Source organism: Vespa crabro, chromosome 19 (genome assembly GCF_910589235.1).
Source record: "Vespa crabro chromosome 19, iyVesCrab1.2, whole genome shotgun sequence".
Lineage (NCBI taxonomy): Eukaryota > Metazoa > Arthropoda > Insecta > Hymenoptera > Vespidae > Vespa > Vespa crabro.
In genome coordinates, this window is record NC_060973.1 from 3,605,001 (window position 1) to 3,620,000 (window position 15,000).

The 15,000-nt window shown below is 32.8% G+C and overlaps 1 protein-coding gene across 3 annotated transcripts in view; it reads left to right on the top strand.

The window, feature by feature from the left end:
* Nucleotides 1-15,000, top strand: part of LOC124430655 (lachesin-like) — a 272,933-nt gene that overhangs the window by 95,421 nt on the left and 162,512 nt on the right. For all 3 annotated transcript variants that reach the window (XM_046977563.1, XM_046977560.1, XM_046977562.1), the window contains one exon: nt 762-871. In XM_046977563.1, coding sequence (XP_046833519.1) covers nt 762-871 — 110 coding nt within the window. The remainder of the gene's footprint in view (nt 1-761; nt 872-15,000) is intronic.

Below are 15,000 nucleotides of genomic sequence, written 5' to 3' on the forward strand. Positions count from 1 at the left end.
CGCATACATTTTGTCTATCTCTCTCTCTCTCTCTCTCTCTCTCTCTCTCTCTCTCTCTCTCTCTCTCTCTCTCTCTCTCTCTCTCTTTCTCTATTCCTTATAAAAATTCAATGACATCGTAATTCGAAAGATTTTTTTATTAACGATAGTATCGAATTTTTTCTTTTTTTTTTGACAGGACAATGTAAATATTTCTGATTTGTAAAAAATTTCTTTTTTCCTTTAAGGCTTTTTATCGATGTGTACAACACACGTTCATATAGAGTATCGAAAAAAGAATATATCGACATATTACAACTTCGTATATCTTTCTTCCTTATGAAGATTCAATAACATCGTAAGCTGGAAAGATTTTTCTATCGATCGTAACGTTAAATTTTCTCAACAGTATAGTTTAACAAAATTTCTGTTAATTATTTTTCTTTTTCTTATCTTTTCTTTTCTTTTCTTTTTTTTTCTTTTTTTTATGACGAGATATATGCAAATGTGCAAAATGTTTCAACAATATTCTCGTGCAAATTTTTCGAAGAAACGAACGCAAAAACGTAGAGTCACGATTCATTCGTCAGATGTTAACGTAGACGGACATTTTCAACGAGTGTTTCTCTCTTTTCTTTCTTTCTATCTTTCTCTCTCTCTCTCTCTCTCTCTCTCTTGATTCGTTCCTCTTCTCTCCCACTTCTTTTTTGTTTTTAACAAATTTTTGAAAGCACGAGCTGTAACATCGTCACTGTCACAATTGGTCTTTTTTCTGCCTTCAGTTACCACTGCACGAGATCCTGAGTTCATCTCTGAAATAGGAAATATCACGGTACCGGCAGGACGTAACGTTAAACTGGCATGCAGCGTGAAGGATTTGGGTACGTTCAAGGTGAGTTAAAAAAACAAAACAAAAGAAAAAAAAGAGATCGACAAAATTTAAATCAACGCGATACGTGATGATCCTTCGAGATCCATCGAAATATCGAAATAATAAATAGTTAAGGGATAATAGTTAAAAATTATTCTGTCTTTTATAATTCACTCGAGCAAACTTGTCAGGATGAAAGATTAGTAGTAACGTGATATTCTAAAAGAAATTTTTTTTAGATCTTTACGTTTAACAGAATCTCATTCTTTTTCATTTATTATTAGAAAGGATGAATGGATCAAAGTTAATTCATCAAGATATATTGTTCATTAACTTTTATATCTCACAATAAAGATAGACGTTAAATATGAAAAAGCGTAAATTCATTGTGAAAATTCAAAAATAATTTTTCCTTTTTCTTTTCTTTTCTTTTTTTTTCTTTTTTTTAATTTTCTTTTTAATCCAATATTACAAAAATATATAATGAATCTCTTAAGATAAGAATATAATATTTTTCAGAGTAATACAATTTCTCACGGACAATAAATAGACATTGGAATATCGAACGATAAGATTTCTATTTTAATTTCTCTTCTTTATCTTCATTTTTCATTTTTTTCTTTTTTTTTTTTTTTTTTTTTTTTTTTTTCATTTTCAAACTTATTCACACGATCATATAGACTCTCAGATATTTTACATCTTTTACATTGTAAATATTCCCGACAAATTATAGTACATCTTATGACAACAAAGTTGTAAAGAAAGTTTGCTTTTAGATGTCATAAATGTCTTCTTACGCGCACATACCCACGCACGTACGCACGCGTGCAGGTACATCAATAGGCACACATACGCGTGTTTACATACATACATACATACACGAGAGAACTCTGTTTGCAAGATGCAAATGTATATTGACGGTACTCAACTGGGCTGATGTTCTTCACGCCTTTCACTTCAGTTTTACTTTAAGAACGCTTTAGAAACCCGTTGTGACGTATCGCGAGTCGTTTACAAGAAGCACTGACGAAGTCGTCGACGTGTGTTTGTTAAACAAGTTGCGGATGACTGGTTGCAGCTTCAACAGTCTTTCCGCAGCCTTCTTACTTAAAATCATTCACGAAATTTACGTACACACATAAAATAGCTACGAACGTCGGAATTTACGATATTTACGTGCTTTCTCGTAGCTATCTTAATGAATGTAATCCGTCGATGGTGAGAGATATCATTAAACTACTAAATATGTCGAATGATATGGTAAAATTATATTTATTATATTTTTTTACGGCGTTTCTATATATAATCTAAGAATTTTTTTTGTTTATTAAACTTTCTTTTTTCGCTCGCTCTATTATTTCTTTTTCTTTCTTTTTTTTTTCTTTTTTTTTTTTTTTTTTAACTTCTATCATTAAAAGTATGTCATACTTCTTCAATGGGCGTTTCTGGAGTATTTTTATCTTTTAAGAAAAGATATATTTTAAGCATTATCGCTTTTTTTTCTTCTTCAATCTTGAATTTAATAAATTCAATAAATGGAACGTGCAATGCTTAAATATTAAATATTTATCTTTGTCGTTAGATAGTATATTAGTATATTAGTTAATGAACAATTTAAGATTTTAATACATTTATCTTGAGTTAAACGATAAACATAAAGAACGAACAATCACCCTTTCCTCTTTCATATAACATAAATTCCGATAAATTGAACACACGCGCTCATATATATATATATATATATATATATATATATATATATATATAATAGCAATATAACATAGAGTAAACACAGTGAAAGAAAACAATATGGATACAGTAAACATGATTCAGGTCCTTGAACTTTTACTAGGAGAACTAACGTCTGAACTGGAACAGACCAGTGGGAGGGTATAGAGAGGGATGGAGTTGGGGAGAGGGGATGAGGGTAGTATGTTCCAGTTCTACGAAATTGTGGGGTAGAAATAAACTGACGTCGTGAAATTTACGACGGCAAAGTATTTTCGGGTTAAGATCGTAGAACACGAATCGATTCCGTCTGTCGCAAGAAAAGTGAAGCGGTGGGCAAGAGTGAGAGAGGAAGAGATGGTGGTGGGGAGAGGAAGGCATAAGAGAGAGAGAGAGAGAGAGAGAGAGAGAGAGAGAGAGAGTTGGAGGGCTAAGCGAGGAGAGGGATGAGAGAGGAAGGAAGGGAAACAAAGACTACAATAATTTAATTCACATATTTCGCTATTTCATTTTATTTCCTTGCGTAGTTTTCCAGAACTGCTACTTTTTCCACTCCCTTCCCCCTATCTTCAACCCCATAACAATTTTATCATAAATAGGGAGAGATGATAGGTACGTTTGCCGAACTACTATATGATATCGATATAAATGGGTAGAAGCAAGCAAGAGCCTTTGCGGTTCACGCAAGGAAACTCTTGGAATATGTTCCTTGGCTTTGGTGGCACGTTTTATCTTTATTCAGGAAGACGATTCGTCTTCTTACTTTACACGTCAAGCCAAAAGTAGCACCTTGAATATGGCCTTCGTAATCCAGAGAAAGTCTTTCTAGGTATCGTTGGTGTGTCCCCGTTTCTACGTTACCCGGATAATATCCTTTATCTTGTCTCCACTCGATCTTCTATCTTTTCCATGTTTCACTATACTTTTGATAAAGATCACGAAAAGAGCGAATGGAAATGACGAGAGAGAGAGAGAGAGAGAGAGAGAGAGAGAGAGAGAGAGAGAGAAGGTTAGGTAAAGATAATCGTATTGTCGATTATAATAAATATATAATATAATTTCTTTCTTTTCTTCTTTTTCTTTCTTTTCTCTTTTTTTTTTGTTTTATATATATTCCCTTCAAATTATATTAGACGGAAAAAGATCGCGAATTATTTTTCATTTTTCATGAAATTAATTCGACAGGTGAAGTACTTCATTTTCTTTATATATATAAACGATTATTAAATTAAAAAATATTAATGGAAAGGTAAGATGATATTTAATTAATGACAGATATAAATAAGAATGAAATAAATATTGGCCAATGGATATATACGATATTTAATAGCAATAATATTATTAATTGCAAAGAAAGAAATATATATATATATATATATATATATATATATTTATTAGAAATAGAATTAGAATTGATCGGATATCTTTAAAATAAATGTGTGTGTATGTAAAGAGGAGAGGGGAAAAAAAAAAGAAAAACGAAAAAGAAAATGAAAACAAAAATATTTTGATCGTCGTAAATAATACGTCGTATGAATATACGTTTACGTTTACGTATATCATAGGTTGATCTATTCAAAGAGACGAACACGAAGGTAAACAATTCTATTACGCGAGGTGTCCCAGTGCGGTCGACCTTCAGTTCGGAGTTGTTCGTCGTAAATAGAAGTAGCGTGTCGGTTGATCGTAGGGTAATAGGTTCCGATATCTCTCTCTCTCTCTCTCTCTCTCTCTCTGGGAAAGGCGATATAAGGGTAGTTTAAGTGCGTGTTTAGCGCCACACCAACTCCCTACTGGCTTTTACATGGGACACTAAGGGCCACTAAGGGTTAGTATCGAGCTCGTGAGGAAGAGACTATCCTGCTAGGTAAACCTTAACACGACCATTGGGTCACGATATAAAATCATTCGGTGTATCTTGTCAAATCTAACATCGTCCATTTTTCGTCGAATATCATTCTCCCTTTTTTCTTTCTCTTTCTCTCTTTCTCTTTTTTATTTTTTCTTTTTTTTTTGTTGTTTTCTTTTGTTTCTTTTTGTTTTTTTTTTCTTTTCTTCATCCACTTTTTCCTCTTTTTTTTTCATGACGTTCGATGAGAACTTTTTCGAGTTGAATTATTTCGATGATTTTTTTACTAGTTCCATTATAACACGTATTTCCTTTGATTATCTTCGACGAGATTTTTCATTGTATTGTTCTAATGACGCTCTATGGAGTTACATTAACAAATTGCTTTATATTTGATGGATTTTCATTTTTTATTTCTTCTTTTTTTTTCTTTTTTTTTTTTCTAACTAGTTTCATTGAAAAATCACTTTAACGATCCATGAATTATTAGTTGTAATTTTTTGGTTTAACGGATAAGTGTCCGTTCAATTTGTAATCGATTATTTCGTATATAAGAGAAATTGAATAATAGAAATAACGTTAAAAGCAGAGATCGATATTTATATATCGATATATATATATATATATATAAATTCTGTGCTATCTACTCCAAGTCAATAGGAAAAACTCGGGAATGAGTGAAAGCTCCGTAGCGAGGAATTCATGTTTTGTAGCCCTTTAAAGCTTCCACGTCCCTTTTCTCTGCAGCGTATCGAACAGAACGAAACAAATATGGTCGGCCAGTGAAAATGTTGTAAAAAATGTCGGGCCTCGAGCGATCGTCGATAGACATGGCTTGGTAATTCGGTGAAAAGCGATTTTCGAGCTTACCATCGAAAGCTTTAATCCTCGCTCACGGCGCGGCGTTGTCAGCGATCGATTATCTTTTTTATTTTTTTATTCTTTTTTTTTTTTTTTCTTTGCTTCTTTCTTGTTTTGTTTTTATTTTATTTTTTAATTTAATTAAATTTTTATTTTTTATTCATTTATTTATTTTTCTCTTTCTTTCCTAACGTTTCAGATTTGTAACTTATCGATAATTACTGTATATATTGATAATGATAATTATAATCGACAGTAACGACAGATAAAAGATTTATCTTTTCTGGCATTTCCGTCGTTTGATGGATCATTTTATTGTTTTCGATTTGGCTCTCGTGAATTGAAATGTCTATGTCAAATATAATTAACAATTTCCAAATGCCCATCCGATTTAGATTCTTCAATCGGTAGATTAAAAATTCATTCCTTCGGGCGAATAAACGGGAGAATAGATCCAAGATTTACGATCGTGGATAATCTTGTCGTTGGTATTCTTGATTAAAATTTTCTGAGATAAATGTTTATATATCTTTATATAAATGACAAATTAAATTATTATTTAATATGATTTAATTAATTATAATGAATTAATTATAATGAATATTTCTTTTTTTATATTTTGAAAATAACAAAAATTACAGATACGATCGATTAATAAAATCAATCGGGAATAGATCATAGACAATATTAAAGTTTAATCGAAAATGAAAATCTTTCAAAATCAATTGTTTTCCAATAAATATTATAAAGTTTGTTTTCTATAACTTATTTTAATGTTCGCCTGGTAAATGTAAAACGAACTCGAACTGTTACATTTCTTCGGGAAAATAAAATGCAAGAGCGGAAAGGGCCATCGTCGATTTTTCATAGATTTTATTTTCGAGCGTGCGAACTTGTGCGATCTTTGTAGATACGAAATCCGTTTGCTATTTTCATCGTTGCTGGGTATGGTCACCGAGAGGATAGGAAAAGATAGGATCCAACGATCGCCTGCGGAAATAGGACGTGGATTAGATGCGACTCGATAAGAGAACGTATTTCGAAGCGTCTCTCTCTTGATCTTTTCTTTTCTCTCTTCCTTTTTTTTTTCTTCTTTGTTTCTTCTCCTTTTTCTCTTCCTTTTTTCTTTCTTTTTTTTTTTTTTTTATTTATTTATTTATTTTTTTATTTCGACGATTCACACCTGAAAAAGTATCTTAGATTTCTCTCACGCTCGTTGAGAGACCTATGGGAGTCATAAATATTTAATTCATTTGTTTACTTCTTTCTCTATCTCTCTCTCTCTCTCTCTCTCTCTCTCTCTTTTCTTTTTTTCTTTATATTTCTTTTTCCTTGGATCGTTTTGATTTTGTTTTTTGACTCGACGAAAAAATGTTTTCTCCTATATCACATTTATTTTAAACGACGTTATCGCCTTTATCTGAATTTTGAGATATACACCTGATCTTTTTAATGTTCTTTTCTCTTTCTCTCGCTCTCTCTCAAAAATTCATATCTTGTAGTAAAAAAGAGAGAGAAAGAAAGAAAGAAAGAAAGAAAAAAATAATAATAAAATAAATAAAGAAAAGAACAAACATGTTGATTTTTTGAAACCCCATACGCGAGTCAGCGACGACATTTTTTTAATACATTCGTTGATTTCTCCGTTTTTCTTCGATCCCTTTGATCTCGATTTCGCTTCATCTTTCATTCCATACCAACGTATAGTAATAGTATATACTTTGTCGTTTCAACGTGGCCACGCCGGAGCTATTAAAGTTCTCCTCAGATTATTCTCCAATTAATTAGCTCGAACGATTTTTCAATTGCCGCTTGGTCGGGACCATACCGTCTCGTCTCGACTTCTGAGAGCTTCGTTATCCTCGATTCGTTCTCGCCCTTAAACTGGAATGGGTAATGAACTGGGGGGGTAGTTTGTAGCAGGTTGTATTATTAAGATGTTACGCCCTAAGAGCTGCCGTGGGCTACAACGAGGTTGCCCGCTTTCGGGAGTTACAAAGTGATGGCTTCGAACCGACACTCGCTACGAACAAATCAAAGTTCGAATAAAAGAATCCCTCATTATTTCATACTTATATATATATATATATAAATTCAAACTTTTTTATTCACAAATGAAGAAGAAAGAAATATTTTTGTTAAATAATATCGATATTTCAATAGATAAATGATATAAGCAATTTATTACGAAAAAGAAAATTAAATAAAAGAGAGATGATTAGGGATAGCTAAAGTTTACCCCGCTCTCCACTCTTTCTCTCTCTCTCTCTCTCTCTCTCTCTATCTCTCTATTTCTTTTTTAATTCATAAGAAAGAATTACGAGCAGTTTGTACACAATCTCTTTCTCAATCTCAATCGTCAAAAATCTGTCGACTTCGAATCCAAAAACTCTTTTCAGACTTCTACTTTATATAATTATCAGCCTAAACTATCTCTTACCTCTTCTCTTTCCTCTCTCTCTCTCTCTCTCTTCTCTTTCCTCTCTCTCTCTCTCTTTCTCTTCTCTTTCTCTTTCTCTCTCTGTTCAGATTCCATTCACCTCGAATCATTGGTGGCTCGCGCGAGTCGACGATAAGCTGGAAGGTTTCGTGCTAGTTGTCCACCCGCAGGACATCTATCGTTATATCGATCGTTTCTCACCACCACCAACACCACCACCACCACCATTACCACCTTCTCTCTCATCTCCCCACACCTCAGCCCGATTCCCCTTTCTATCCTCTCTGTCTACTCGAATCTGTCATTGGGAATACACACAAGTGACAGAAGGAGACAGAGAGAGAGACAGAGAGAGGGAGAGAGAGAGAGAGAGAGAGAGAGAGAAGGAGAGAGATATATATATATACATATATATATATATATATGGAGGAATCTACAGGGAGAGTTGAGAATGTAAGAGTTAGCTACGTGTACATACATACATACAAACATGTATGCATATAGATACATACTTGCTAATACACGTGAAAGCATATACGTACATACACATATAGAAGAGAAACACACAGTGTACTGAGTCTACTTCGGAGCACCGACAGCAAAACCGCAAACACGCGGCTTGGCGCGGCCAAACCCCAAACCAGAGCTAACACTATGGCTGCGTCTGGGTAAGTAGAGCTTATGCAGTTTCGATGAAGGTACCAGAAACGCGAAAGGAAACGCGTCGTGTATTGTGTACGATCGCTCCAATGTCTCACGGGATGTAGTTATATGCATATATATATGCATACATACACATATATATATATATATATATATATATATATATATATGTATTGTGTATGCGTATGTTGTGTCTGACGCATATATATATATATATATATATATATATATATATATATATGTACGCGCTTGTTATTTCGCGCCAGATGTCTTCAATCTGAAGGATTAGGGTCTTTCACGTATCAACATCCTTTAGATTTTCTCCATTTCTAAATAAATTCTTAATTATTTTTGTTTTTTTTTGTTTTGTTTTTTCTAATCTTCCGCGCAAAAGAAATTCCAAAGGATAAATAAGAGAATTTTTATATATCTTACTTGCCTTGGCAGATGAACAAAGAGATAATGAATGTGTATGTATCGTATAACGAATGTTAAAAAATGTTTTATTTGAAATATTCCATACGAAAAGAAATGGTTTCAATCGTAATATATCGATTCGTTAAGATGAAATAGTCGTTAAAGAATATTATGAGAGAGAGAGAGAGAGAGAGAGAGAAATTATCATTTCTTGTTCTGTAAATAAATTGATTTTATTTTCATCATCTTCTTCTTCTTCTTCTTCTTCTTCTTCTTCTTCTTCTTTTTCTTCTTCTTCTTCTTCTCTCAGGACCCACGTCAACGAGATGTGTAAAGGAAGGTATGTGAATTCTTCAAAGAAATCGAAAAAGGTCGAGAGATCGTTCCCTTTTGAGAAAATTTGTATGATCTAGGGATTCGCAAACGACACTCGAGGCCGATTCGAAGGAAATAAAAAAAAAAAAAAAAGAAAAAGAAAAAAAAAATGAAGAAGAAGAAGAAGAAGAAGAGTGAGGAGACGTTACGAAGGCCATTATTCGTTCATCTCGAGTTCTCGATAGTAATGGAATTCGTTGTTCGACTGAAGTAAGACTTCGAAGGCAGATCTTTCTCAACGAGTCGATGCAAATCCTTCTTTTCCTACCTCTCACTCCCTTTCTCTCTCTTTCTCTCTCTCTCTCTCTCTTTCTCTCTCTCTCTCTCTCTCTTCTCAATTTTCTTTTTCTTCTCGTGGATTGCCCTCTGTTTGCCTCTCTCTTTCTTTTATATTAGATATTCTTTATTTTTATTTTTCATTTTTATTTCTATTTTTTTTTTTCTTTCTTTTATTCCTTTTTTTTTCTTTACATTTTCTTTTTTTTTATCCTCTTCCTTCTATAGCTATTTCACTCTTTTGCAAACGCGAAAATATTCCAATTGTTATTCCTAAAAGAAGTTATTTTATTCTTAGTCTCTCTCTCTCTCTCTCTCTCTCTCTCTCTCTCTCTCTCTCTCTCTTTCTTATTTAAGAATTCAATTTAAAATATAAATTTATTATACCATTTTATCAAATTTCTTTTAGAAAATACTAGAATAAAATCTACATGTGATTATATTATTATTATTATTATTATTATTATTATTATTATTTCTTTTCTTATCTTTTTTTTCTTCTTTAAATTTTAAATTAAATCAAAAATAGTAGTCGAGTAATTAAAAAAATTGCTCTGATTACGACAAAAAGAATGAAAAAAAAAAAAGAAAAGAAAACTCAAAGATATTTAATTTTAAAAGCAGACGATTAAGAATGGCACTTGCGTTTTATTTAAGAAACCTTTTGCTAAACTTATATACCAGAACTTCGGTTTTTATTTAAAACGTAGAGAGTAAAAAGAGAAAAGGATAAAATGCTCGCAATATTAACGTCCTGAATTTCTCTTCTTTTCTCTATAATATATATATAGAGAGAATATATATATATATATATTCTCTATAATATAGAGAATATATATATATATATATATATATATATATATATATTCCTTTCGAAGCATTTAATTTCCCCAAATTAAATCCTTCAATCGTGGACCGAAACAAAATTAACGATCGCGTACTATTATAACGATTTTAAATGCAGCTTCGTGAAAAAAAAAATGTAAATTATAGAAAATTTAAAGTAAACAAAAGACAAAAGAAATAGAAGAGTTAAATAGAAATAATCGTGAACAATTGTCACGAAAATATTTATTAGGAAATATTCGATGGGAAGATAACAGAAAAGCGAGAGGAAGAATAATTAATATAGGAAAGTAACGACGAAAATCGCATGCTTTATCCTTTTCTATCCGATTTGGAGAGAGAGAGAGAGAGAGAGAGAGAGAGAGAGAGAGAGAGAGAGAGAGAGAGAGAGAGAAAGAGAGACAGATAGACAGACAGAAGCAAAGAGAGAAAGAGGATGAGACGTGAGAGGGTGAGTTTGTCGGGGTGATGGTAGGAATGGAGAGGGGTTAGAGGGGTTCGGGAGGATGGGGGGGGGGGAAGAGCTTTCGTAGCTTTCGAAAGCGATGGAATAATAAAAAGAACGCGTCGGAATCGCACACACGCGGTGCCAAAGTGCCGAAGAGTGTTTCGCCGTGTTCGAACTAATCGATGCGTTAATCTCCCAGCCTTTTATCCCCACCCTTCATTTTGTTTCTCTCTCTCTCTCCCTCTTTCTATCACACTTCCACCCACTCACCGTGTCAGCCCTTTTACGATCGAGTCGCGTCGGCGTTCGTACCAACGGCACCTAGCAGCTCGAATATTTTCTCTCTCCGCAGGAAAGTCGAAGAACGGCAACGGGGGCCGAGATATTTCCTAAAATTCCGCAGTGCCAGCCGCAGCATCCGCCCTTCTAATTTCTTTTTTTGTTACTGTTCTTTTTTTGTTTTCTTTTTTTCCTTACACTTCCTTCCTTTCTTTCCTTTTTCTATTTCTCTCTCTCTCCCTCTCTCTCTCTCTCTCTCTATTTGTCTCCTTTTCTTTTTTCTTTTCTCTTGTTTTTTTCTTCTCTTTCTAAGCCACTAAATCCTTCTTTTCCTTTCGAGAAAAATCTTTATTATTATTATTATTATTATTATTATTATTATTATTATTATTATTATTATTGTTATTGTTATTGTTATTATTATTGTTATTATTATTATTATATTATTTGTTATTATCAATGGATTGATTCATATGTATATAAACGATGTTCTATTTTGGTTATAGCAATACTTATTTATAAATCAATACAATAGATAATACATGTATGTATATATGTATATTATACACATGGATATATTTATTATATCTATTATATGTATATATATATATATATATATATATATATAAATATTAGATATCGTAATTGAATTTTCGAATAATAATAACAATTTGGAAGGAAAAATTGAATGGAAAGAAAGAAGAAAAAGAAAAGAGAAAAAAAAGAAGAAACAAGAAAAAATTGTTGAAGTAGTTTCATATTATTTTTTCACGATAAGGTACAGGTGTCAAAGTTTCTTTAAATCGATCGTAAAAATATCGAGCTTTAACGATAACGATAACGATAATTTCAGGACCCTTTCTCTCTCTCTTTCTCTCTCTTTCTCTCTCTCTCTCTCTCTCTTTTTATCTATCTATCTATCTATCCATCTCTCGTCTTTTCAACGATAAGGCTAGAACGAGAGGCGTTGTAAAAATTTCATCGCCTCGTACGATATAAATGGTAGAGGGGGAATGGTGCAAGTAAATACAGAGAAGAGTGCGAGAGGAGTTGACGCGTTTAAAATTCGACGGATTGTGAATTTTATAACATTTCCAACGTCTATGAAAAGATCGTAAACATACGAGTGGGAACGATTATTACTAGGATTACCGATTGAATTACCGATTTAGATCCAATCGAAATGAACGGATCTATATAAATGTCGATAAATCATTTATAATTCGTTTACCAGTCCGCGTTCCTTTTCGTCTATAATATGGTAATATTTTTAAAACTTAGATTAAATCATTTTTCCGAAAGAGAGAAAGAGAAAGAAAGAGAGCGAGAGAGAGAGAGAGAGAGAGAGAGAGTGAAAGAGATTAGAATGTCTCGAATTGTCGCAACAAGTGTATTCGAAAATGGAACCGAGCCAAAGGATGCTATTAACGAATATATTTCTACATAAACAATTCAGCTGAAAAAAAAAAAGAAACGAAATCTATCGAACGAATAGATTTTTATTCTTCTATTTTTTTCTTTTGCTTTTATTATTATTATTATTTTATATATTAGATGGACCGGAAAGTAATGTCGTTTCTGCGCATATTGATATTTGATTGTGATTAAAAATAAAACTTGTTAAATATTTATTCGTTTGAATTTAATTTAAGAAAGCGACATTCCTTCCCGTCCCCCAAATTTATATATATATATATATATATATATATATATATAAAATAATAAATACATTAAATATTTTACATAGATTCCACGAATATGAAGATATGTCAATATAATCACTTTTATTAGAAATAATTATAACTATCGTATTTGCAAATTCGTAATAAAAAAAAATTATATATATATATATATATATATATATATATATATATATATAAAAGATGTAAAGATTAACTAGCAAAAAGAAAAACAACAACAAAATTGAAACTAGGAAGGCATATCTAATATATTCGCATCACATTTTCTTTTCTTTCTTCTTTTTCTTTTTTTTCTTTTTTTTCTTCTTTTTTTTTTTTTTTCTTTTTTCTTTTTTTGTCAGTCAATGCAATATACGTAACGTATGATAGTAATGATAATAATCGCTGTGAGTAGATTGGCTCGATTCGTGACAAGATCCATCCAAGGAGAATATAAAATTTCATCGTCCTTACGCGAGATTTTCTTTGACAAAGACTACGGGGAAGACTCCGTTGAGACACACAGCGTGTTCCAGAAGAGATGACACTCATTTTCCCGACCGTTGATTTCGGATGGGTCCTCACGAAAATCTACGAAAAGTCCTTTGCTCCTCACCTCCCTCTAGTAATTCTTTTCTTTTCGCGAACACGACCCTTCTTTTAAGAGTATAGAATGGAATGAAAACTTTATCCGTCATCACAACCACGACCACCACCACCACCATCACCATCACCACCAACAACAACAACAACAACAACAACAACAACAACAACAACAAAACAACAACGATAACATTGCCATTGACTACTTCGATCAATCGAAATTGTTACGACGTAGTCGTAAAATTTTAGTGTTGTCGATATCCGATTTGTTCTCCACTCTCTCTCTCTCTCTCTCTCTCTCTCTCTCTCTCTCTCTCTCTCTCTCTCTCTCTCTCTCTCTCTCTCTCTCTCTATTTTTTCTTTTCTTTTTCTTTTGTAAATGTATACTTTTCTCTCGTTGTTCTTTTTCTTGTTACATGTTTATCTTTGCCTCTCTATTTTTCTTTCTTGTTGTTCATTTGTATTTTTCTTTCACTTTCATTAACAGCTCTTGAAAATATTCCCGTAACGTTACGTGTAATACTCTGTGAAGAGATGGGATGACCCGGAAACAGAGTGAATTTTTTATCTCATTCATTTCCCCTCATCCCACCCCTCCCCCCCAACATTGAACATCCTTTTCTATACGGGATTTTCGCCGTCGTTAATTTATCTTTGGTGGAAGAACTTTTGGATAAATTTTCTCCGGAGGGTCGGCTTCTCTCGGTCCTCCACTTTAACTCGATTTTTCTTTTACATTTCTCTCTCTCTCTCACTCTCTCTCTCTCTCTCTCTCTCTCTCTCTCTCTCTCTACCATGATTTTTAGTATTTAAAGTACGTTTAATAAGCGTACCGTGAAAGACCGAAGAAGAGAGAATCGTGATACTTGTTTTTCTCGGATGGGCCGACCGGCATCGCGAGCCGCCGTGATTAATGCTTCCTTTTTGTCATTGTTACGCCCGTCATAGGAAATAAATGGTCGCATATCGTTCTCTTCTGCAATAACGTCTACATACGGAGCCCCTTTTGTAATGTACCTTGGGAGTTTAAGCGTCACCTACCACCTACTACCTCTACTACATATTTACCATTCATAAGAAAAATTCAAATATCTAATCGTTCAAATGGGAACAAATAATAATATAATATACACGAGTATGTAGAATCCAAAACGAACAGCGTCATTATTATATTATTATTGAATTAATGAATCGTGATTGATTGCAATCGATACGATTTATTTTCCAATTTTTTTTTTTTTTTTTTTTTCTTATTTCTTCTTTCACGAAACTCATTCCTTACTCTTTTTTCTTTTTTTTTTTTTTTTTTTTTTTTTTTCTACTAAGGACATCTTTCTCGCTAATTTTTTCTTTGTTCCTAATGACATTCACGGTAGGATATATATATATATATATATATATCTAACAAGGAATACAACAAATGAATAGAATATAATAATCGTTAGATTTGTAAATAAACGTAGTCATAAATCGTCAATGACCGTGAAATCTTTGTTCCCATTGCACTTTTACTCGTGCTTTTCCCTCTCTCCGTCCCTCTCTCCCTCTCCCCCTCCCCCCCCCTCCCTCTCTCCTCTCACCGGCAATAATTCAAAAAAACTTGTTGAGCCTCGTTGAACGTGATACATCACGCGTATAGCGAAACGGCTATCATCATCGGTTTACTCAATTTCGACTTTAACGTCG